The sequence below is a fragment of the Phyllostomus discolor genome, chromosome 7 (assembly GCF_004126475.2).
Source record: "Phyllostomus discolor isolate MPI-MPIP mPhyDis1 chromosome 7, mPhyDis1.pri.v3, whole genome shotgun sequence".
Lineage (NCBI taxonomy): Eukaryota > Metazoa > Chordata > Mammalia > Chiroptera > Phyllostomidae > Phyllostomus > Phyllostomus discolor.
The window spans coordinates 100780946-100807342 of NC_040909.2; the positions used below are offsets into that span (position 1 = coordinate 100780946).

The 26397-nt window shown below is 43.8% G+C and overlaps 1 protein-coding gene across 2 annotated transcripts; it reads left to right on the plus strand.

Moving 5' to 3' along the window:
• The first annotated feature begins 3005 nt into the window (after window positions 1-3005).
• VXN (vexin) lies at window positions 3006-26397 on the plus strand. Of its 2 annotated transcripts, none has more exons than XM_028534053.2 (6): window positions 3006-3248; window positions 8166-8221; window positions 15923-16076; window positions 20702-20763; window positions 23222-23316; window positions 25058-26397. In XM_028534053.2, exons 1-6 carry the CDS (start codon window positions 3182-3184, stop codon window positions 25239-25241), a joined length of 618 nt encoding a protein of 205 aa, XP_028389854.1. In that variant the 5' UTR covers window positions 3006-3181; the 3' UTR covers window positions 25242-26397. The 2 variants fall into 2 exon arrangements, with proteins under 2 accessions (XP_028389854.1, XP_028389855.1); XM_028534054.2 differs by having other exon boundaries at window positions 3030-3248; window positions 15926-16076.

Consider the following 26397-nt stretch of genomic DNA (forward strand, 5'->3'; position numbering starts at 1 on the left):
CTCCTACAACTAGAAATGCATCCTATAAAAATATTAGAAGACAGACATAAAGACATATATATATGTATATGAATGTACTTTGCAGCATTATTTCTACTTTTAAGAAATGGAAGTAAGCTATAGGTCTATTGAGAAAAAAATGGATAAATTCTTATGAAGGTTTTTCTGCTCATCTTTGTAAAGGGTGAGAACTCTGTATGTTTACATGTGATGAGGGTGTAAATATGTTGTATGTGTGCATGTGTAGTGTGACTCCATTTCTATTTTTTAGTTGAATATATACATATATATGAGAAAATATCTGAAAATACATGCACTAATCTGTAAACAATGATTGCTTTTAGGAAGTGAGACTAGAATTGGGGAAGTGTATTTCACTTTTTCTGTATACCCATGTACAATTTTTGAATTTGTTAAAATAAGCATGTATAATTTTTTTCTGTGTCATTCCAATTTTAGTATATGTGCTGCTAAAGCAAGCACCAGCATGTATAATTTTTACTATTTAAAATATATTTCAAACAGGTAAAAATGGTTTCTTAAGAACCATTTTTCTCTGGGTGTGTTTCCTCACATTAACCCATTTAGTTGTGTGTTTCAGGCTTACTCATTATACACAGCACAATATACTGTAATTGATTAAATTTGGGCTTTCTTAGAAAAAGCCTAATCCAGCCTAGACTCTTTGAGAGATCCAAAGTAACTTGGATCCTAATCCAAGTAACCCTGATTGACTTCTGGGTGCCCCGAAAGGGTCTTAATGTCAATTTAGTACCAGGTCAAACCATATTTTTGGGTTTTAGCTCCTGCCATTTAATATTGCTTCCTATGAAATATGATGAAATATGTGGTTAACCAAACCCCAAATTCTTTTTTAAAAATTGCTGCTAAATCAGGTCACCCCAATGCTGTACTTAATTTTTTTAAATGTAAAAGTAGATGTTTTTATTTAGTTCTGTTAAATTTCATCTTGTGGGTTTTAAAGATTTTATTTATTTATTTTTAGAGAGCAGGGAGGGAGGGAGAAAGAGAGGGAGAGAAACATCAAACCATGCATACCCCCAACTGGGGTACCTGGTGCACAACCCAGGCATGTGCCCTGACTGGGAATCAAATCAGCAACTGTTCGGTTCATAGACCAACACTCAATCCACGTAGGGCTCACCTTGTAGGTTTTATTACCTACAGTATGTTAACGTAATTACTGACTATTCACATAAATTTGCTTTCTAGTGCACAGGATATTCCTCTAAACTTTATATTATCTTAACATGCATATTTAATCTCTGTAGAGGTTATAAAATACATAGACATGTCTTTCAGCCAGTACTCTTTTTAGCTGACAATGGACAAAATCTACTCAAACTTAAGCAAAAATGAAATTTATTGATGGAGACTGAGGTATTTCAGTGACCACAAGACAGGAATGACTCTAGGCCTGAGAGAGACAGGAAGGAAATGGGAAACTATTAAACCAGAGCAATACTTTATCCCCTCCCTTGTCTCTACCTGTTTATGCTCTTGCTCAAGCCTCTATACCCAACCCTCATTGTCCCAACACTATCCTCATCCCCAAGCCTCCATCCCTTCCACTGGCTTTCATTGTGTGTGCACATAACCATAGATACACCAAGTGTGGGCCCAGGTAAGAATACCTGCTCCCCTCCCCCATCTAGAACATTTTACTCTGGATCTGCATGCAGACCTCAGGCCCCTTTCAGACCAACAGTTCATTTATTTCTACTGGTTTGCCCTCACTGTCACCCCCATTGGCCCTGATAGCCACCCAGGCTTATTCAGAGTTAATGTCTTCCCTATGGCCCCAGACCAAGGCCCAGTTTCTGTTTTCAGGCGGCAGCAGTTTATGTCGGGCGTCCACTGTGGTTCAATCATATGTGGTCAAGGGAACAAATTCAAGTAGAACAAACATGGCTACCCAAAGCCATCCTCTGTGGCTGTGTGCAATTCTCAGAGACATGAGTATAATACTGACAACTACCTCATGAGTAAATGCCCCAAGTTTACCTACTATAGAAATGTCAATGGACACCAAGTCCAAGTCTAAGAGTTTATGGCTCAAGTTTTCCCAGGTTCAAAGTAGGAAGGGTAGCTATGGAGGTAAAGAATGAAGTAGAATTTAGTAGTTAAGCATATTGGCTTTGAAATCAAGTTAGGGATTAAATACTATTTCTGCTATGAACTAGATATTTTAATCTTGGACAAGCTATTCAATCGTTTCATGTGTTAATTTTCTTACCTAGAGGATGGCAAAAAAAAGTCTTATTGAGTAATTGTAGGCATTAAATGAGATTAACATATCAGGCTTCCTAGCTTTTAGCAAGCATTTCACAAATGCCAACTCTCATTATTAATATTATATTGTCATCATTATCAAGGAGAAGTAAATGTGTGATGGTGTAATGGAAAGCAATGCATTTGACATAATATATTCATGTTTCAACTCTACCTTATTTTTGTGTATAATATACACAATATACAGGGTCAAATACAACCATCCTGTGACCGTGCACCTTGAGCGTCGGACTCTGCTGGTTCCCATACCCTGCAGGCACCTGAAGGGCTGTATAAGAAGACACTAAGCACACAGCTCTCTAGAAATGTCAGCCTTGTCATGCAGTGGCATAAGGCAAAAACACTGTGGAGAAACAGCCTTTTTGTTTAAAATAGAAATTGTGAAGGAAGCCAAATTAATACATGACAAGTTATTGAATATCCAGTTCTTGTAGAGGGGGAAAAAAAGAAATGAAAAAGGGAATTGCTGTTACCAAAAATCATGTTTCCTTTTCAGTGAAATTCTCCATCCAAGCTTGGCGCTAACTGAGTAGGCGATTTCACTTCATCACTTCACAAAAGACTTCCAAATCCACTGCGGCAGACATGGCAAAATAAAAATGTTAAATACATCCTGGCTGGGAGGGGACTGAAGCCTCCACGCTCAATCAAAGGTTTGCAATAATAGGATTCATAAAAAAAAAAGACAGATGGGATTAGAAAATGTTGCAGGAAGGCTCTGGAATGAGATGAGCTCACAGCACCAGCCTGTCTTTTGTGGACCTGCACAATGATCCCCGAGCCAGACTGGATCCGGAAACCTCGCGACTAGGGGTTCAGAGAGAGGCCTCCAGTTCCCGGGCACTTTAGGGGAGAGAAGGCTGCAACGATGCATCAGATTTACAGCTGCAGCGATGAAAATATAGAAGTTTTCACCACTGTGATTCCTTCCAAGGGTGAGTAAATAGTCCTTGACTGTTCCCTTAACGTGGCACCTTATGCTGGAGGGTAAGGACAGTCACGTGCTGTTTTACTATGGTTACGGTTTTCCCTTAGGTCTCTGAGCTCTGACCGCTTCTCTGTTCTGATGATATTTGTTGTGGTGGCTTCTGAAAAGGAGGCACATTGATAAACATCAATCATTGAGAAGCAATCCACTGAGGGGGAAATAAGGGCAACTAAATATTCCTGTTCCACTTAATTCAGTACTGCAACCCGATATGCTGAATGAAAGTGACAGCAAGCCATTGTTGGAGGAAATAGATGAAAACAAAATTCCCTGGGCAACTAGATGAAAGCATCTTCTCCAGTGAGCAAGCAGGTTCTGAAATGAGAACCAGCTGCCTCAAAACTCTGATTTCTAACTGAGCAGTGAAATATGAGGAGAAATACTCCCCGCAGTGACCCAAAGTCCAATAAAGTGGTCAAATAATGTCCTAGCCCAGTCTGGCCTCTACCCGGGCCCCAGGGGCGCACTCCCAAACTTAACCTGGAACTAATGCCACCAAAAAGTGTGACTGCCCACACTTGTGGGCAAAGCAAATGGTGTCGTCCAGGGAAGGGCTTCAGGTGAGAACTCAGAGGACAGCAGGTCTCTGGTGACTGGACAGTTCCCTTGCCTCTGCCAAAGCTCAGCCTTCTGTCCTAAGGCCTCTGTTCTTTCTGTCACTCCACCCCCTGCTGTGCTGGAAGAGTCCAGGACTCTGGCTCAACCCGGTCTCATTGTCAGGCTTGAATGAAGCAGGCTGGGTGAGTGCTGGTGTTGTGAGCGTCTATTCAAACAATTCCTTTCTTCCTCCCTGGTCAGCTTCTGACAGGGTCATTGCTGGAGGGGGTGGGAGTGTGGGGGAGAGACTCAGCCTGGTCACAGTGAGACAGCCAGCAGTACAACAATTAAGCTTTAGACATCTATTGCCTGATAGCCAGAGAGAAAGAAGAGGTAGGAGTCTGCCCACGTGCAGGAGTGGGAACTATCATTGGAGACTCTGAAATGTACCTAGAAAGTCAAGGAGGTCATGACCCTCTGACCCAGCTGTTCTGCTTCTCTCTTAGATGTGGATGCTCAACAGTGACACTGATACTCTGACAGTGAAAGTGAAAAGAACCCGTGTCCTTGAGGTGGGGAAGGGGTAACAAACATGTGGTGTCATCACACTGTGGACTACTCCACTGTAGTAGCCAGTGATGGACTAGATCTGTATGTATGGACATAGATCTCCAAACATAACATTGAGTGAGAGAAAAGCAGACTGAAAAATTACACATGTATGATAACACTTAATTTTGGAAATAGAAAACAATACTTATATTGTTTATGGATACATATTTTGAGAAAAGTATGAAAACGTCAGCTGGAAAGATACAGACATAATTGGTGATCTTAGCAGTCCTGGAGGGAAGGACATAGAATTAGGGAAGACAAAGAGAGGACCTAAGCTTGCCCTCTAATTTTTTTTTTTTACTTTTAGATGAGTAGGAAACAAATTGGAAGCAAATACAAAAATGTTAAAATATGCGTATTTTCTATCATTTTTCCATTTAAAAAAGTTTAAGGGAGAAAGAAATCAAGTCAAATGGCTTTTTAAACAAAATTATTATGCAGTTCAGCAGCAATGTCACACTTCACCTGAATAAAATTATTCCAAAGAGGGCTTTTGACTCCATGCGCTTAGCATGGTGGTCAAGAGACTGCTTCCACTTCTGCACTGAGTGACCTTGGATAGGCTACTTACCCTCTCTGGGCCTGAGTTTTCATTTTTGTAAAAAGGAAAACTATAAGTTACCTCCCAGGGTTATTATGAGGGAAAAATAAAATATAGGTAACATATGTAAAGCATCTAGCATGGTACCTGGCATATAATAAATACCATTAAATATATCACTTAGTCATTTCTATTTTTATTCCATATTTATAACAATGAATATGTGTGGTCAAAGATGGATATTTAATTCATATTCCTTTCTTGCCATTTTTATTTGCAGCCATCTCATGGTGTTAAGCCAAGTAGTCAATGATACTCATGCACATTTCACTGCTCAGGAAGTTGTTCTTTGGAAAAGAGTGTTTGCAGCTTCTATTAGGCCAGAAATTGGAAGAGTCTGCCTCTTTCTTCCCTTTGTTTTGCCCCATCTTGCTTCTCCAAAGCCATCAGGCTGAGGGCCCTCGATGAGGAAAGCCTGTGCCAGCTTTTCTCACATCACCACTTACGAGAGAGACTAGAGACCATTATGTCCTCACATTTCTTAACTGCAGGAATATAAGTTGGTTTGATTTTATCTAATGAGGGTTATAGTCCTGCCTGATAGGCCCTTTCTCAACTGCTACTGTTTAGCCATGTTTATTCAATGGGCAATGACCAGAACATTCTCAGAGCACAGGTTCAGCCACATGGGCAGCGTGGCCTAGCGGTTAAGAGAATAGGTCTTTTTCTACCATCAACGGTGTGACTCCAACCCTCAGTGTCCCCATCTATAAAATGAAGAGTACTTACCTCGCACAGTTGCTGAGAGGCATGACTAAGATAAGGTAAATAAGCCACCCACCTAACAAGCTTAGTGGGGAGCATTTATTATTGTTGTATTATATTCCTCTTTCCAATATATGTGTATTGGGTTCAAACTAATAACTATATATTTTCTACTTGAGCCATCTGAATATCTCACAAAAATATGGCCATAGCAAATGCTATGGTGTTTCTTAAGTGTTTTAAAGGCATAGGACATAGATTGAGTCTCTAACTGAGGACAAGTGTGTATTTTTACTTTCTAGAGAAAGAGAAACCTAAGAGAAGGATTTCGTAAACACAATTTATGGTAAATACAAAAGATAAAAACTGTGGTTTTACCAAGAAGTTATACCAGAAGCTATTTCCTGAGATACAACAGAGTGGGTTTGATTCTGGGGTGAATAGTACCACAGTGTTCAAAATAATCTACTTGGGGATAAACAATGATGGGGAGGGGTTACTGAGGGGAAAAAGAAAATGGAGAAAACTCCAGAAAGGGAAATTCTAACGGAATGCTACAATCTTTAGAAATTACCACCTATTCCTTCCACCATTCCTCATCTTGCAGAGAAAGGAGCAAATCATAACGACCACTATTAACTCCTGGGAAATTACTCTTCACCAGGTGATGGGCCAAGGGCTTTATACAAATCAGTTCATTTAATCCTTACCACAGCCCTCTGAGGTAAGTGCTGCTATTACCCCTAACTTATAGATGAAGAAGGTGAGGCTTAGAGAGGATGAGTAATTTGCCCAAGTTACACAACTGGCAAGTGGTCAAGTTCAGATTCACACCCAATTGAAAGGAGTGGGGAGCCACGCCTGCTAACCTGCAGGCTGGACCAGTGGTGTCATGGCTGCAGGCGCTCTGAAGAAGACAGCAACTTGGCACTCGCCAGATCACAGACCTGATAGGTGACAAGGAGTCCTTCCCGTTCTAGGCAGGGCAGTGACAGGGTGGGATTTCAGTTCCAAGTAAATCATTCTAACAGCAGTGTGGGAAAGAGTGCCGGGGTGTCTCCATTTCAGCCACATGCACACCTTTCCCAACCAAGTGCTTTTTTATAGTTAATTGATTTTTAAGCTTTTTATGTGTGTGGTAAAATATACAAGATATAGAATTTATCATGTAACCATGTAAAGTATACAGTTCAGCAGCATTAAGAAAACTCAAACTGTAGTGCAGCTGTCACCATTACCCCTTTCCAGAACCTTTCCATCATTCCTCACAGAAACTCAGCACCCATTAAGCCAGTGATTTTCAGCCTTCTTTCATCTCATAGTGCACATAAACTAGTTATTAGGATTCTGTGGCACACCAAAAGATATATTTTTTGCCAATCTGATAAAATACATATAATTTTGATTGATTTACAATACTAATAATAATAGTAATTAACTACCCACTTTGCTCCAAAGTGACTTTTTAAAAATCAGGTACCTATACTTTTATATAAAGATTTTTGTTACCAAGAATTAACCAATCAGATGCAACCTTATTATGTGATGTCTAAGAAGAGACAACTCTATTATATGACCTGTATATTTATGGTTCAAGAAAGGGCATTTACAGTGGATGGCTATTATTGTGTTGTCTGTGGTCAGTGACCCTGACTAGATAGTCAGCTATTGCATGTTTTAAAATTTTTGCCCTGGCTAGTGTGGCTCAGTGAATTGAGTGCTGGCCTGCTGACCAAAGGGCCATTGGTTCAATTCCCAGTCTAGGGCACATGCCTGGGTTGCAGGCCAGGTCCCCAGTAGGGGGTGCACAAGAGGCAACCACACACTGATGTTTCTCTCCCTCTCTTTCTCTCCTCCTTCCCCTCTGTCCAAATAAAATTGTCAAAAAAAATTTCTTGCAGCACACTGGTTGAAAATCTCTGCATTAAACAGTAACTCCCTATTTCTTCTTTCCCAGCCCCTGGTAACTTCTACTTTCTATCTTTATGAATTTGACTATTCTAGGTGTCTCATACAAGTGGTCTCATACAATATTTGTCCTTTTGTGTCTGGCTTACTTCACTTAGCTTAATATCTTTAAATTTTCATGCATCCTGTATCAGAATTCCATTGTTTCTTGAGAATGAATAATATTCCATTGAATGCATAGAATATATTTCATCCATCAACCATCGATGGACATTTGAGTTGTTCCCACCTTCTGGCTGTTGTGAATAATGCTGCTGTGTACTTTGGTGCTCTCAACCAAGTAATATCTAAAACTGCAACTGCACCCTGCCTCTTTTTCCCTTTTCCCCTCCTCTGTGTCCCTGCCCCACTCAAGGTTCAAAACCTCTCAGTTTGTTGCTGTAGCTATGTCAGCCTCGTGGGTGTTCTCTAAAACTATTCCTTTGTCTCTCTTTGCAGTGTCCAGTCCAGCCAGAAGAAGAGTCAAAAGCTCTCAACACCTCTTGACTAAGAATGTAAGGAAACTTTAGTTTTGATTTCTTTATTGACTTTCATTTTAAAAAAAAGCAATGTCTAGCTTCTTTCTTTTTAAATTTTTATTTATTGATTTTAGGGAGAGGAAGGGAAATTTTGTTGTTTCACTTACCCGTATTTATGTATTCATTAGTTAATTATTGTATGTTCCTGACTGGGGATCAAACCCACAACCATGGTGTATTGGGATGATGCTCTAATCAAATGAGCTAGCTACCCAGCCAGGGCCCTACGTCTAGCTTCTTCACTCTCTTCTCCTTTCAATATAACCAGGAAAGTTTTCTATAGCTCTTGTTGTTGCTGCACTCTCCATCCTCTACTTAACCAAAATAATTGACATAATGCTAACCAGACAGCATCCAGCTCTGAATCAGACCCCTCTATTCTGCATTTTTCCCAGACGCAGAGCATAAACCTTGTTTTATGTATACTTTCTTTCTTATTTAAACAGAGTCCACGATGTGGGTATAGCATCCCTGACCTAGGTATTCTCCTATTGTTGGCATTTGCAATTTTCTATTTTTTCACCATTATAAACAGCAGCATAATGAATTTATTTATACAAAAGTCTATTTTTTGGATTAACTCCTTGGTACAGAGGCCTCAGAGAAGAATTAACAAGTAAAAGGATAAGAATAGTTTCATCTATGCCTCCATCCATCCATCCATCAAATATTTACATTCCTATTATGTGCAAGAGACACTGAGCTAGATGGGGAGAAATATGGTAATTTTTAAAACTAGTTTCTGCTTACAGTTTTGTCACATGTGATCAGGAATTCTGAACAATTACCAGGCTTGCAGCCATGCATTTTCACTCACCTCCAACCTTACCAACACTGGCTTTCATTTTTTTTTGTATTATCTTTTGCTACTTTAATAGGCACATGCATTACCAGAAAATTAGTTTGCATGTCTTTAGAGCCTAATGTCGCTGTGAATTTCTCGGTTTACTTATGGATTTCTTTATATAAAAGCTGTCAATACAACTTTGTACTTTAATGTAAAAGATTTATTTTAACTACTAATTGTTTCCTCTTGGTTATGCTGGAGTTTCTATTTCAATCACAATTTTTCATAGAGCAGCATTTTGATTTTCCAAGTATCTCAATTTTTAAAAACATATTCTCCATTAAAAAACAATTTTAAGTGTTCTCAGAAAGAGATGAGGTTTTAGTCATTGTTGTTTTTATGTACATTTATTACTTTTTTAATATCCAAAGCAGTACATGCCCATTATGAAATTCAAAACATGATCAAGTATACATACAATATAGTATTAATAAACCCTGAGAAGCTGTGGAACACAGTAGATAGGTGTGTAGACTTAGAGTTGAGCTGCCTGGGCTTAAACTCCAGTCCCATCCATTTCTAGCTCTCACCTTGGGCAAGTTGCCCAGCCATTCTGAGGCTCTACTTCCTCAGCATTAAAATGGGGATAAAAAGTACATATCTTAAGAACCATTGGGCCCTGGCTGGTGTGGCACAGTGGATGGAGTGCCAGCCTACAAACCAAAGCGTCATGGGTTCAATCCCAGTGAAGCCACAAGCCTGGGTTGCAGGCCAGCCAGGATCCCAGTAGTGGGCATTTGAAAGGCAACCACACATTCACGTTTCTCTCCCTTTCTTTCTCCCTCCCTTCCCTTCTTTCTAAAAATAAAATTAAAAACATTTTTTTAAAAAAAGAAACATTGGAAGGAGCAAATGATCTGATACTTGTGAAGTGCTATGTCCTAAACCTGACACATGCTGAGCATTCAATAAACACTGGCATTTTTTAAGTGAAATTTTCCTATATATTAACAACTATGCTATATTGCCAAGTAACATACTATTTTGCAACTTTCTTTTTTTACTAATCCCATTCTTTATAAAGGCTGCATAGTATGCCATTGTATGGATGTGCCATTATTTTTTACCCAAGCCAAATCTGAAGTTTTCTTAATTATTTAACTAAATTGTTGATAAATGAGGTTCCCCATTTTTTCTACTAAAACAATGCCATAAGAAATATACTTGAACATAATACCCTTAAGAGGTCACCAGTTCAATTCCCAATCAGGGCACATGCCTGTGTTGCAGGCCAGGTCCCTGTTTGGGGGCATGTGAGAGGCAACCAATCTATGTTTCTCTCCCTCTCTTTCTCCCTCCCCTCTCTCTAAAAGTAAACAAATAAAATCTTTAAAAAAACAGAAAATGCTCAAAGGATATAAATATTGGAAAAATAATGTAGCCATTGCCAAATTCTAAATGACTATGTTTTTAAAGTAGCTTTACCAGCATACCTGAGCCAATACTGTATGGGAACAGTGTTGATAACCTGAGACAATCCAATAGGTGAAAGTATTTTATTGTTTTAACTTGCATTTCTTTAATACCATTCCTCATCTTTTTATAGATTTCATTTTTTTTACTCTGGGTTACTTACTCATATCTTTTGCCTATTTTTTGTCAGTTGTATATTTCTTTAAAATAACTTCTGCAATATTAAGAAAGAAAAGGAATGTCAATGGATGGAAAATTTCCTTGTCGTAGGGCAAGAAAATTACTTCATTGTCATGGCCCTTGAAAACTTAAGTTCACACTCTAGTAGAAAAGTGCTCCTGACTTTTAAGGAGCAGTGGATATTACAAAAAATGGTAAGGGGAGCTGTTCTTTGTAGGTAGGTTAGAGTTTAAGAAAAGCTTCATAACAGATGTTTCAATCAAGGCCTTGAGTTTGGCATTACCTTGGATTTGAAAGAGCCACAAATCATTCATGAGTCGGCAACAATCCAAGGGAGTTAGGCATATTTAGTTCTCAACCAAGTTCTTGCCTTGAATTTCTAAACTTAAACACTGCTCCTGTCTGAATTACACCTTGTACCAATATCTACTGGCTTTATAAGGACAGAACAATGGTCACAAAAACTTTTAAGATGGAAACTAAACCACTGTACTTTCTAGGGTCCTGGGGAGGAAAATCCTTGAGGGATTTAGAACCTAAACAAAGGAGACAACTCTCAGTGATGGGGGTGAAGCCACATGAACATAAGATACAGAAAGCACAGCCTCCTGCAATATCCAGTCGACTCCAGCCAGGCACTGTGGAACCATGCTCTCAGGTTTCCTGGGGGTGGACATTTTTGAGAAAGGCTGCTATGTTTATGGTTTATGAATTCCCCTCTCTAAAATATTTTTTACTCAGAGACAAAATGACTCAAGTATACGAATACATATAAAAATTGCTTTTGATTAAAAAAAGAAAAGAAGAAGAAGCCCTGGCTGGGTTGCTCAGTTGGTTGGAGCATCATCCCATACACCAAACTGTTGCTGGTTCAGTCTCCCATTGTAGTACATATGGAATGCAACTAATTGATGATGTTTCTCTTTTACATTGATGTTTCTCTCTCACTCTCTCTCTCTCTCTCTCTCTCTCTCTCTCTCTCTCCCCCCCCCCCCCTCTCTCTTTCCCTTCCTCTCTTTATAAAATCAATAAACATATCCTCAGGTGAGGATTTAAAAAAAAATCAGAAGCTAGGATCTTGTCTTCAAATATGCAATCTTTCCCCAGGTGAGACAGTTTCATAATGTCCTCTGGCCTTTGAGCTGTCCTCCGAATATCTGATTTCCCCTCACAGCCTGACTCATCCTTTGTTTATAAAACTCAGCCCCAGCTGTACAGAACATTCAAATTAGAAAAGACAGAAAAGATCTCTCAGTCCACCTCAGCTGGGGAAAACGAGTCCCAAAGAAGAAAGAGTTGGCACTGATCTCGTTTCCTCATCCAACTGGCTCTCAGCTTCCCTTGAGTTCCTGAGAAAATGATTCATATTTTGCAACTGCTCTAATGGATGAATGTTTATGACTTTCTTTGTCCTGAAATTCTTATTTGTGTCTAGCATCAGTCCTTTGGCTACTACATGGATGTCAGGTTCCTTCCTTTACCAATATTTCTTTCCTTTCTGCCCCAGCCTTAGTGTCATAGATTCCCCTCTCTCTGGACTCATCCTAAGTTTTTTTTTTTTTTTCTGTCTGAACTCAGGGCAAAGCTACGTATTGTTCCTTCTCTAGACAATCTTTATTCCCCCTTGGATTCTCAGGCAACTTTATTGCCATGCTGGTCAACCTGATGCCACCTGCATTATAAGAGTAGCTGAAAGGAATGAACTGACGTGAAGGGGTGGGTCAGTGGAGGCCCTGCCACTGGCATTCATAAACAGCAGGAAAGATAGAGAAATGAGATTGCAAATGTCACATTCTCCGCAGAGTTCAACCTTGCAGGGGAGAGATTTGTCTGGTGATCTGCTGATTTTTCAAAAGGCACTGAGCAATCAACTGCCCTGGAAAATTCTTATCTGGATGTGGGTACTTCTGTGGGTCTGACAAAGAGCACTCAGGGGTCATAAACCCACAGTTTCTGTCCTGGCTCTGCCCCTCCCAACTCTGTGACCTTGAAAGCACATGGCTTCTCTTGGCCACAGTTTCCCTGCATGGACCGTTAGGGAGTTGGGCTAGAACAATTCGCATCAGCCCCAAGTCATGATGATTCTTCATCACCTACATCTCACCTGCCTTTCCAGCTCCCTGTTAATATACCCAACTCCCTGCTACCAGTTCCCCACCTTCCCATGTGCTCGGGGTGCTAAAGAGCCTACTCTCAGACTGGTTTGTTCTAAGACCACCAGCAGCAGCAGCAAGACCAGAAGATAAACCAGGCTGTTAGGAGGCCAACCATCCATTCAGCTGTGGGTCTAACGCACTGCCTTGGAGCCCTTTCAGAGCCTCTGTTATTGTGGGAAATGAGAACCAAGGACAAAGCCAGCTATAAAAAGGAAATATTCTGAGTTGGGCCCCTCTCCTCTGTCCTTTCCTGCTGTTAGCATGTTTTGTGGGGATTGAGGAAGATACTCTAAAGAAGCACTTGGCCTTAAGTCATAATCTGGCAGAAGCCTCTGTTCTCTCCCTCCCCAGCCTTGCCCCCACAGCTACAATGCAAAAAAGGGATGGCGGAGGTGGAGTTTCCTGGTCCTGCATGGAGCATTTGCTTCCCTTCCAGAGAAGAAAATGCTGGGTCTCCCCATAGACCCCTCAGGCTTTTACATCCTGCCTTACATTCCTGGTCTGTAAAGTAGGTCGGTCTGAAAACACATCAGTCCTCATTGTTCTTCCTGAGAGGAATGCCAAAAGAATGGAAAAATAAAGTCAGACATACTTGTGATGAGAGCTCTATAAGTATCAAACAATGAGACTTGAGTCTTTCCTACTCAACCCGGAGAATCATATTCTGGAGCAGGGCCCTTAGGTCAAATAGTCCATGTGTCCAGGGGAGTAGGACTCTGAACTAGCATTACCCCAGAAAATTCCAGTGTTCTGGGCAACATCATGGCAGAGCACAATGCTAAAAGGAAGGGAAGGAGGAGAGTCAAGAGGTGTGTGTGCAGGGTGCTGAGTGCCAGACCACCTACTGCTGTGCCTCAAAGACCCAATGAGCTGGTGTCCAGTCGGAGTGCTGCCCACCACACCCCCTGCACTGAAGGCCTGCTAAAAGTAGGAATACCACCTTCTGCAGTGCCCAGAGGGGACTAATAATGGGGACTAATCATGAATGTTCCTGAATTATCAGCTTTCTCTAAAGGCACAGAACAAATAAGTCTGGATCCTAAAATGGGCCTGACAAGGGTTAATTTCCTACCCTAGATAAGACCAAATTTGGGATATATTAATTTTCTAAGCAAAGAACTGCTTGTGGTAAACTGAGGCAAAGAGTGACAACTGCCCTTATGGTATCTCCCTCTGGGGGAGACATGAACCGCTCTCAGACTCTATAGATAAATACAAGTGTGGGCAAAGTAGCTTTGCAGTTGTGAGTGTGTGAAACACAGAGTTTATTCTTATGTGCTTATTTATTAATTTGTATTTTTCCATACGAGTAACAGTAAACCTACTTTTCCACACCCCTACATGTGGATGAACTGAAAGAGTGAGCTGCGCTATTAAAACCTCTACTAAGGACAGGCACTGGCTATGCCCCAGGGCAGCAGGGCAGACAAGGGCATCCCCTTCCCACAGAACCAGAACGTGTCGAAACTCGGGCTGAACTCAGGTCTGCCTGAACCCAAGCAAGTCTCTTCATCGATGACAATCTGATATGAGAGAAAGAAAGTGTTGTAATTTATTTCATTTTTAATGTTGTTCATCTTTTCATGTATTGGCCACTCATATATTTATTGTCAATGGCCAGATCATATTTTTTGCGCCATTTTTCTATATTCTTCTTTACTGATTTGTAAGAGTTCTATGTACAAAGGGATAATTGCCCTTTGTAAGTAACAAATGTTATATTAAACCATATTGTAGTGTTTGAGGTTTGGGGGGGTTGTTTTTTATAAACATGCATCTTTGATCCATCCCTTTGACCCAGTGGCCTGACATTTATTCCAACAATATCTGTTAGAGTTTTAATTTCCCCCACTCAATTGAAATATCACCCTATTATGATATTTTAAAATTTAATCTTTTTGCTTCACATCCTCCAAAAGTAAAACCATTTGTATATGTGGACAATTGAGGGGTTTCTGTCGAAAACTAGTCTGCAGAGCTGAGACGGGTCCACCTCACTCACAGCTGCACCACGTGCCCAGGATCTGGCTCAGAACACGTCCCCACAGGGTGTCTGCAGAGGGAAGGAACACACGCACCAGTGAATGCAAACCTCAGAGTGGCTGCCGTGTAATATGTGCGGTTCCAACCAGCTTCAAAGGAGTGTGAAGTTTAGAATGAATGACTGACTCCAGTGTCCAGGATAAGAATAAAAATATACAGAATAGGAGACCAAAACTGCTGCTTCCCTTTGTCACTCCAGATAATAAGATATTGTCTCAAGATTTTACATTTCAACTTTCAATGATTTAAGTATTTTGTTATAATTTTTAAGATCAGTTTTGGTGGGCCCTAACAAAAGGGGTATTTCCCCTTCATGTACTTCCAAAAATACCTATCCATCAAGTGGTCATCACAGACAGCGACCTAGCATTCGGCACTCTGCTCTGGTTCGCCAGGATTTCTGCTGAAGAACCACACACAGGGACGTTCACCCCCAGCCCCGCTGGACACAGGCACTCTGCGACATGGAGGAGACTGGAGCATTCCAGAGCTGTTGCTGCTCTATCCTGCCAGTAGTTTCTTTCTTTTTAAAAATCTGAAAATCAAGGTTGGGTCCCAAGTCCTCTCCCTAAGTTTTACCTCTGCTTGTTCCTTGTCCCCCCAAAAAAGCTGTTCTCACCAGGAACAAGGGTGCCCACCTAGCTGCCAAGACTGTAAGACCCCAAATTCCAGGACTATCCTCATTTCAAATAACCTGTCCTGTTGTCAAACCATGTCAGGCCAGGACGAGGATGACCAGCTCTGATGTTTGGCCTGATGGCCCAGGCTCCTGACTCTGTGATGGGCCTGCTGGTGAGGGACCCTGGAGCTTTCGTTTTCCTGTACCATGGCACCACGGACATTGTGAAGTTCCTTAAACAGCTGTTTCTGGCCAGTTTACCCAAGTTTTTTCACTGTTCGTAGCATTCAGAGAAGGGAGTAGTGCTCCAAAACATGCTTGTCTGTACAATGTCCATCAGCAAAGCTGCAGTCCTAGCCTGGGCCCTGGATCCCTAGATCTGACTTGGTCTAGAAGCTGACTGTCCTCCCTCCTCCCAGCAGGTGGTAATCGAGTCGGACCTGTACTCTTCCCGGCCCCTGGAGCTGCTGCCGCACCGCAGTGACCGCCACGACAGCGAGAGCCGCAGGTCTGGACGGCTCCAGAGCTCATGGCAGCAGGGACTCCACCCTGCCAAGACCCCCACCAGACCAGGTATGTGTGCCCTGGCCTGACCCCTAGTCCCGGTACCTCTCTGGGAGACAATGACTCACTTAGAGCAGCCACCGCAGTGTCTGCATCCTGCTTGTGTCTTATCTGACTGCACCATGGCCCTTCCTAGTGTCCTCAGTCACTGCAGGTGAGCAGAGCACCTGTGGCATGAGGAACACTCACTTCCCCCACGCATGCTGCTCCCGCTCTCAGTGCACTGGCTCTCAGACCCTATCTACAGCGGTCCCCACAACAACTTCCACCTGTAAAACTCACTTCTGGTGTGTGCTTCCATCTACCATCTTGCCCACAGGAAGCCCTGCTGAATTCAGGAGGAGATGAAAGTCATTATGTTCTAGGGGAGAGAAACCCAGTATAGTCATGACCCACAAAGCAGAAGAAGCCTACGTTGTTTATTCTACAGGCAGTGTGTGTGAAATTATACAGACTCTCCATAAACTACCATCTTAAAATCTCCCCATCTTAAATTTAAATGACTTAGGCTAGTTTAACACTCTATAAAAAGAATTTTGTGACAAATTTGTTTCAACAGCTGGAAACAGTATGGTCTTACCTTTCACACTACGTTTATAAATGGCTTCCACCTCAAGCAGTCCAACACACATCTTCCCCTAGCTCTCGGAAGTCTGCGATGGTATTTTGCCTTTAATTGCTGGTTTAGGTTATGTCTGTTATGCTCACAGCCTAAAATTATTCATATTTTAACTCCAGAAATACACAATGGAATGTCTGGGATATCCTTCACAAAGTCTTGGTGTGTCAACAATTTTGTATGTTACAAAAACTGAAACAGAACTCCATTGAGTATATCCCTTCATCCATTGTTCTCTAAAGTTTCTTTGACCACTGACACCCTGATCCTGTTTTTATGATCCTACTAGAGGAACGCATAAAGCAATCTATCTTCCCTAGTTAGGTGATTACACATATACACATGTATGTAGAATGAAAGCATTAGGAAAACCACAATCTGCCTTGCAAATTAAGAGGAGACAAATTTTTCTCTATGTCTATATATAAGTGAGTGGGTGGATGCATGTGTGTGTGTAGAAGGAGAAAAAGAGAATATCTTCACTACAGAATCATACAGTAAATTTAGAGCCGAGTTTCTCAAAGTTAAATGTACAAAAGCATCACCTGAGAATCTTGTTATGCAGATTCCAATTCAGTAAGACCGAGGAAGGCCCCAGATGTTATGTTTCTCATAAACTTCCAGATGATGCTGAGGATGTTGGTCCGAGGCCAACAAATTGATTGGCAAAGATTTACAGATGATTTAATGGGTGGCTCTCAAAGTGGGGTCCTCAGAGCAGCAGAATCGCCTGGGCACTTGCTAGAAATGCAAATATTGGGCCCCACCTGAGATTTATTGAATCAGAAATGCTGGGGTGGGGCACACCATCTGTGTTTTGATACCCCCCAGCTTATCCCAATGCCCATAGAAGACAGAGAACCACTGATCTATTGCACCCACCCCTGATAATTTACAGAACAGGAAACTGAAACCATGGAAACTGTGAATTACCCAAGGTCACACTGCTCGTTAGCAACAAAACTGAGATTAAATCTCAGCTCTCCCGATTTCCTAGTTAATGCCTCTTCCCCACGGAGAATAATGTCTTCCCAACTGTCTCATTTTTGGGGACACTTTCCTTCCTTTCTAAGTAGCTTATGGAAGCTTAAACGGACCAAGTCAGTCTTTAATTCTGAACAAAAACAGTAAGTTAAGAGATGGAGAGAATCTGCCCAACATGTGACAGTTGGCTCATGCAAGGAATGTGCTAGACAGGTTTAGAAGAAAAAAAAGAAAAGATTGAGCCGGGCGTTGATTCAACCGTCAGCTCCTGGAATCTGATAGATTCTAGACGGGGTGGGAGAGAGGTGGGTTTCTGGAGCAGAGCCGGACCCAGGGCTCTCCACAGCAAGGCTTGGCACCTGCCATCAGCATCTTCTTCCATCCTCCTGTCAGAGGACGTGTGTCTCCAAGGACCTCAGATCTGAGGACTTGTTTCTTTTCTGGGCTACAGGAGACAGCTCCTGGATGTTGTAACCTTCTCCCGAGGGAGAAAGATTCTCTGAAGAATCTTGGAAATTGTGGGGACTCTGAAGGCAGAGACCCAGCTGAGAAATGCTCTCAACAGAGCAGGTAAACCTCAGGTGCCTGAAAAGGAGAACCCCCCCCCCCAGGCCTGAGAGAACTGGTCACTTATGGAACCTCTCCACCAAGATGTCCTCAGGTACTTCAGAATCCACTTTTTCAAATGGAGCTCATCTTCCTCATTCAAACCTCTCTCCCTTTCTCAGCTGGGGCCACTATCCAACTTCCCTGCAAGCCACTGGGGTGTTTTCCCCTATACGCCTTCCCTCCCCCACCCTCACCCACCACTTCACACACTGAACGCTGCAGTGTCAGCTCCTGGACACGTCTCACCCCTCCCTCTTGGAACCTCCCTCGGGCTACCTGGACTCAGTGTCCCTTCATCAGCCCTCGTGTGTAGCAACCAACCCTGGCCCTCAGCCACCAGTCCCCCTCCCTCCATGAGGCCACCAGAAGGATCCTTCTAAAGCTGAAATCTGCTTCTCCCATTCTTCTTCTTTAAACACTGTCATCACCACCTGCAAACCACCTGCACCATGACCAAGGCCCTCCAGGACCCATCCTCTGCTGACATCTCCAGGGCCACCTCTCATGACACTCCTGTCCCTGCCAGTCTGTGCACAGAGCAACCCTGAGCTGCTGTGCAATCCCGTGACCTCTCCCTTACACGACATTTCCCTGGACCTTCACTGACACTCCTCTCTCTGTGGACTGCCCTCCCTGGGTCTGTCCGCCTGGCAAACTCCTCCTAGGCTGGGTTAGGGTCCCAGGATCTAGCTTCCACAGCCCTGCAAGACCAAAGAGGACTGTTTGTTGTCTTCAATGAAATTGGTATATTTTATTAAAGCCTCAGGATTCTCATCTAGAATGTGGGGGCTATGATGACAACTACCTGTGAGGGTTGTGGTGAAGATTACATTAGATAATGTGTGTGTTTTATACTCAGCACAGTGCCTGACACAGTAAATACTCAAAAATATGAGCTGCTATCATTACTTTTCATCATTATTTTTGCTAGGGCACCATACATCATGGTTTGATATTGGCAGTCTTGTGACTTTGTCTAACTGGCGTGGAGATGTTTTCCTGGGGGTGAGGGTGCTTTACTTCTGTATGCTCAATGTGATAGGACAGGGCTTATCCTGGAATGTCTGTCCCAGGGGAGGACGACATTGAAAGCCACCTCCCCCTACCCTCACCCTCCTGCCTGGTGCTAGCTCTCTCAGCTCAGCACCAGGATTCCCAGAACCTACAGGCCTCAGAGTAGAAATTACTCAGAAGTAGGTTGGGCCCTGGGAACAAAGGCATAGCAAGAAGGTTCTCAGGCACCTCTCAGGTAGCTGGTGTTCAGGACTCTGCAATTACTCCACATTAGGACTCTGTGCTTCCCACCACAGCAGAACTTCTCTGCTCATTTTCGCAGAGGGGTGTCCAGGAGCACCAAGGTAAATAACTGATCCAAGCTGTAAAGACTTCATTCCCGATAACCTCTGTGATCTGGCACCTTAGGAAAGAAGGCAATGCTGAGGCCATATTCTCTGAGCACCTACTTATTAGACCTTAGGTCTTGCCTCCTGGAAGGGCACCAGGGGAGCAGATGACCCCCTCAGCAGTTACCCTGCTGCCCAATCATACTGCTCAATTCTACTCCTTGGTACAAGGCCTTTGGAAATTCCCAACTTGCCATGGAAAAGAATGAAATCTTGCCTTTGTGACAGCACAGATGGACCTAGCAGGTATGATGCTAAATGAAATAAGTCAGACAGAGGCAAACACCATATGATTTCACTTATATGTCGAATTTAAAGAACAAAATAAACAAACAAAATAGAAACAGAAGAGAGTGACAGTTGTCAGAGGGGAGGGGCTTCAGGGAGCTGGGTGAAAAAGATGACAGGATTAAGAAGTACAAATTGGAGCCCTGGCTGGCGTAGCTCAGTGAATTGAGAGTGGGCTGTGAACCAAAGCATCACAGGTTCGATTCCCAGTCAGGGCGCATGCCTGGGTTGCAAGCCAGGTCCACAGTGGGGGCCACATGAGGGGCAACCACACATCGATGTTTCTCTCTCTTTCTCCCTCCCTTACCATCTCTAAAATAAATTTTTAAAAATATTTATATAAAAAAGAAATGTAAAAGTGATCATAATTAGATTTATTAAGTAGTTTTTAAAAAGAAGTACAAATTAGTACTTACAGAAAGTCACAAGGGTGTAAAGTACAGCATAAAGGATATAGTTAATAACATTGTGATAGCTTTGTTTGTGGCCAGGGGCGTAGTTGAAACACTGGGAGGACCACTTGATAAAGTATATGGTTTTTAACCACTATGTTGTACACCTAAAACTAACACAGAATAATATTGAATATAAACTTTAATTTAAAAATAAAAAATATACATCAAAGATAATTTTTTAGAAAGACAGAAATCCCTGGCTTTGAAAATGGATGCAGACCCAAGGGAGGCAGAACAGGGTGCACTGAGCGGTGTGTCCTCCATTCGCCTTTGCAGGGGGGATCGCCGAGCCCAAGGCATCAAACCTGTGTGGGAGTCGAGCCTATGGAAAGTCTCTGGTGAGTACACAAGCCTGGGGCATTGTAGCTGCTGTGCCCGGTCTGTAGCACGACAAGAGCCTGAGTGTCCTTTGGGCCAGTTCTGAGGGTTCACTGCCCTTACCATCCATCACCTTGTGGTACACCACTGGTGGCTGCTGTCTTTCTTGCCAGATTCAGCTCTTAGGCAAACAGAAGAAGATATTACCTAGCAGACATCTCAAACATGGAGGGAAAAAAGTGTTTTTATGGCTGGCCCCTGCCCAGTGGAAATGCCTGATCAATTCCCAAAGGCAATTACAGGGGGAAAGAGATGGAGAGGGTCTCGAGCATTGTGAAAACACAAAGTGCCAGTCATCTCAGGGTGGGACGAGTCTGTAGGGCACCTGCTCCAGCTCAGGTTCCCTGGGAGCCAGCTCGAGATTTGGGGTGTAGGATTAGAGATGTGCAGTAGGAATCAGTACCTGTGACAGTGCCACACAGACCCAACCGCTCCCGGTGAGAACTCTGGGGTGAGTGTTGCCCACCTGGGTTGTCCCCAGTTAGGGCCAAACGGCCAGATCTTTATGTTCCCTCTTCACCCTGTCACGGCATGTGGAGTGCTCCAAGAGGAATATTGTGACCTCAGACAATGTGGCCCTTCTGCAGCTGAGACAGACCTAAGGGAGAGGAGAGCCATCTGTTGCCTGTCCTTCCCTGAAGGGGGATCATTGGGTGGCATATGTCCAGGTCTAGCTCAGCGATTCTCTGAAAAACATAATCTCCTGCATCTCCTTCTGAGCATGAACTTGGGCACCCCTCTACCCCATTAACACAGCAGGGGTGGGGACGTTGGCTCCAGCTCCCTGTGCTCAGTGAGTGTCAGCCCTCAAGATGCATTGATTGCACCCATGAGAACTGAGAGAGACCCTACAGATAGTCTGGCCCAGCCCTTCATCCTTACAGAACAAACTGTGCAGAGTTGTGAGCACTTCGTGCCTGGTCTGAGCAGGAAATCTAACCTAAGTATCTTATCTAAGTCATCCCTACCCTAGGAAAACCACACAACGGGAAAGGATGGGACAAGTGACCCTTTCCTCTGGGCCTGAGACAGTGGGGCTGGGGTGCTGCAGCTCATCAGAGGCTGGAGAACAATTCAGAGCTCACACAGCTAAGTCTGATTCAACACTGAGATGCATGGAAGGACGTCAGACTCCAGACGGTGGGGAAGAAGGCGGGTGGGTGTAGGTTTCCCCCACTGTTGGCACGATGGGAAGGGAGAGCTCCCAAGAGACCACAAGGTGGCACAGTAACCCTGCGCATGACCTCCGGCCAGTTCAGGAGAGAGGGGAGAGGTGAACCATGCTGTCCTCCACCTGGAATTTCTCAGCAGTTCCAGGAATATGGTGCCCTTGGGGTGGAGGAACAAAGCATAGCGTATGTCCATTGACAGGGCAGCCTCTGGACCGGGCCCAGGTTAGGCCATCAGTTAATTTTCACTTCAGAACATGTTTCTTGAGTGCTCACCACCTCCATTAGCAAAGCTGAGGAAGGCCACCAAAGGTTAAGTCCCAGACCCTGCCACACACTGAGCAACCTTTCTGGGGACTAGAAAAATGGATAAACATACAAAACAAGCAGAGAACCATAGAAAGACAGAATTGGTGGATGCCAAAACATGTCACAGGCAAGCAGTGCTGTAGGAATGTGAAGACAGAGAGAAATCAATTTGGGCCACCAGCCTGAGGGGAGGCTTCCTGGAGGAAGTGGGCTTGAAGGGCAGGCAGTGATGAGGTGCAATCCAGAGAGGGAAAGAAAAGCTGAGAGAAGACGTGGAACTGGGCGTGAGCATTGGGAAAAGCAGGCGTGGCCCTGCTGGGACTGTGACTGCTGGTACCCGTGGGGGTGACAGAAGGCAGAGCTGCATAGTTAGGTGGAGTTGGCTTTGAGGGGGCTTGAAGAGCAGGCTGCAGAGGTGACCTCTGTCCGCCCCTCAGTGGGGAGGCCCCGAAAATCCAGGAGGAACCTGGGGCATGTGGCAAGGAGGCCCCAGGTGACCGGCCCTGAAGGCTGCAGCAGAGGAAGTAGAAAGGATGACAGAAATCGAGGCAGTATTGCAAAGTAAGAACCTGCACAATTTGACAACAAAGGAGGCACAGGCAATGGGGGTGTGAGGAGGACAAATTTCTCAGGTAAGACTGAGCTGCTCTCTCTCAAGTTTCTTCTCAAAGAATGGTGCCAGTACTAGCAGCACCTAGAAACTTGCTAGAAATGCATATTCAGTAGGCCACATTAGACCCACTGAATCAACACCCAGGCGGGTGCAGCGTGGTGCTAACAAGCCCTGCAGGGGAGTCTGATGCCCACCCAAGTGCAAGGGCCATTGCCCTGGGTTGATGATGGTTCAGCTTAGCCATCCTCCTTTCAAATGGCTCCAGTCGTACCAGAGTTGGGTCCACAGCTGCATTCTCACATTCTCTTCCCCTTCCTCACAACCTAGATTCCCCCGGTGGCCCGGATCTCAGTGAAGTCCCCCACAGCTGTCCTGGAGGCGGCAGCCACGGGCTCAGATAAAAGAGCTGTTCTGACAAGAGGGTAAGTGCTGTGCCTCCAGTCCACTGCCTGCAGGGCGCCCCACCTGCTTCCGGTGGAGCGGCAGAAGAGTAACAGGTGGCCTGGTTGACAGACTCTCGAGATGCTCACACAAAATCCATGCCAGCTGCAAATTCCCTCTTAATGAGGGCAATCATCCTGGGTGACTGTTTCCCTGGGATGAAGCGGAAGCCTTTCTGATGGCTTCCACTTCATTAACACCACTCTTTAAACTGGGGAACTGTCACTTGAAAGATTTTTGGTTAATTAGATCAATGTAATCACAGTCCACATGCAGAACTTCCCACCGGCATGCTGAGGTCAGAAATGTCTCCTGAATGAGGTTCGGGGCCCCTGCGCAAAGGTAAAGAAGTAAGATACAAAGGTTTCAGACTAAATATATCACCCCCATGTTACTATTTCCCCTGATCCAGAGCCAGCTGCTAGCTCACAGGAGTGGGTAATCCCCCCACCGCCCCCTCACTGCCTTCAATGGCGCACTAGGAAGGTGGCGGGCAGTCATCTTAAACTCAGTTTGCCTTGGCCACTTATGTCCCCACCACCATCCTCCATGCTGCAGGCAGCAGTCAAGCGGTGCTGCTTGCCTGGCATGCCACTGCCTTGCTGTGACTTCAGGCAAGTTATTCAGACCTCCATGTCCTCATCTAATTAAAATAAACAGACAAGACGGGGATGAATGAGATGTGTGAAGAGCTTAGCACAAACCGTTGCTATCATTTTTCAAGAAACTCACAGTCCAGTAGTTGGAAAGACACGCACTTGAGAATGTGTTAGAGGCGGTATGTGAGGGACCGCTGGCTAAACCATCCGTGCAGGTGGTGCGTACCTGGAACACTGTGAGAGGCCAAGGAGAAACAGACCAGTGCAAAGCCCTTCTAGACGAAAGAAAGCCATCCAGAAAGAATTGTGAAAGCTAAGTTATTCAACATATTGGGACCAAATGGGAAAAAACTAAGAAAACTGTTAGGATCATATTAAGTTCTAGTAGCAAGTTGTTCTCAGCAGCAGTGACTTCGGGTGACTGCCGGAGCAGGCCTGCAGGAAGTTACTGCGCCTCAGCAGAGGCTGAGCTTACCAGCCCACACAGCCACATTGCCAGGGCTTCCAAATGGACCCTTTGCCTCTAAGCTCAGACATTCCATTTCATTTTGTTCCTGGGCCCTGGCCACTGACAGGTAAGGCCCTTTCTCTCATGGAGACAAAGTGAGGAGAAAAACGTACTTATTGTGTGGCCTACATTGTGCCAGGTGCTTTATTTTCTCATTTTCCTCCTCACAAAAGCCTCATTTTGCACAGGAAGAAACTGAGGCTGGTGGACATTAAGCCCCTCGCCTGAGATCACACAGTGAGCAGGGAGCAGGATTCAACCCCCAGCCTCATTCTCTTTCCACAGCCAATGGAAAGAGCATGTCCTTTGGGACATCCACCCTTCCCAGCAAGATTGCTCAAGTAGAGGTGGGAGGGGTGGGAAAGTAGAACTTGGGACAAGAGCAGAACTTCAGGCTCATAAACCTGCCCAAGGCCATCTCCTTCCCTCACCTTTTTGGGGATCTCCCAGGCAGTGTCATTCTTGCATGCGTCCCAACGGTGACTCTCCCTCCCAGTCACAGGAGGTGTGCGCAAGGGAGGAATAGAGCATAGGCTCCTCTTCTTCAGAGGAAAAAGTAAAAGTCTGACTCAGTGAAGTGACTACCCTCCCCACACACCCCTGGCTTTTCTTTAGATCCAGACATCTCAAGAAGATGGCTGAAGAGTATCCAACCCTTCCCCAGGGAGCAGAAGCCTCCCTGCCACTGACAGGGAGCATGTCGTGTGGCGTCCCCAGCATCCTCCGGAAAATGTGGACAAGGCATAAGAAGAAGTCTGAATACGTGGGAGCTACCAACATCGCCTTTGAGGCTGACTAAAGGTGACCTTCCACAGGTGCCTTGCATTGGCCAAAATTCACTGCACGGGGAAGAGCTGGGCTGAAATGGAGCCACGCTTACCTCCGAAAGCAGCTGGTCTGAACACATACATCATCCTCACCTACTACCCGATCACCTGGCTAATGACTCACGAAAGGAACTTCCCTCAAAGGCCAAAGAAAATTATTCTTTCTCAGAATCGCTAAAGCCCCTGGTCTGAAAGTGACTTTGGGAGGTCATAAGTTTATATTCCTATCTCTAAGCGAAACCACACCAAAATAAAATTTCCCCAGCCCATTTTAAAGACTCCCAAGGAAGGAAGCAGGGGATTCTTCCATCTTCCTTGTGAGTGCTTCTGCTGTGTGTGTGTGATTTCTGGTATAAATGTAGGAGCTTGATGTTTGAGGCACTTGTAAACACAATGGTTCTCACTACTCCTGTTGTCACATTGATTGCATTTCGAGGGGTACAATTTTCAATGACAAAGCACCACATCTTGACTTAGTAGTGCAAATATCTGCTTGACAGTAATGTCAAGATGGGTTTGGATGATCATTTAGCATGACTGCATGAATTTTCTATTCTTTTATGTGCATTTTTAATAGAAAAATATGATTAAAAGTTAAATGTTGAATGCTAATGTTTTCTGGAATGGCATAGTCTAGTAGAATTAGTAATATTTTGGTATAATGATTTCAACTTTTGAAAGTGCTTTCCTATCACGTATCTCTGCTCTTCACAATTGTTCCCATTCTCCAGGTGGGAGAGGCCTTACAGGTTGTAGGACTAGATATCAGACAGTGGACCTGGGTACCAGCTCCTCCCTTCTCCACCAGACTCCTTGCTTTGCTTACCCTTGCAACTGACCTGAGGAAGGTTTTGAGTAGTAGGAGTATGTCTCTGGGAGCAATCTTTGAAGGGAAGAATTTCACAAAGCTGGAATAATAAGTGGTTTGAATAAAATACATTATTATACATTAGGTTAAGCCAGAAGAAACTGTCGTGTTTATAGGTCAAAGCCAATTGATTATCCATTTCATATAGTTCCACCTAAGGTATAATATTATGCTTTCCTTCTTTTAATGAGAATGTCATTATCAACTCTATGGTCAACATCAGTAGCCTTAAAGGTAATATGATAATGATATCTATCACT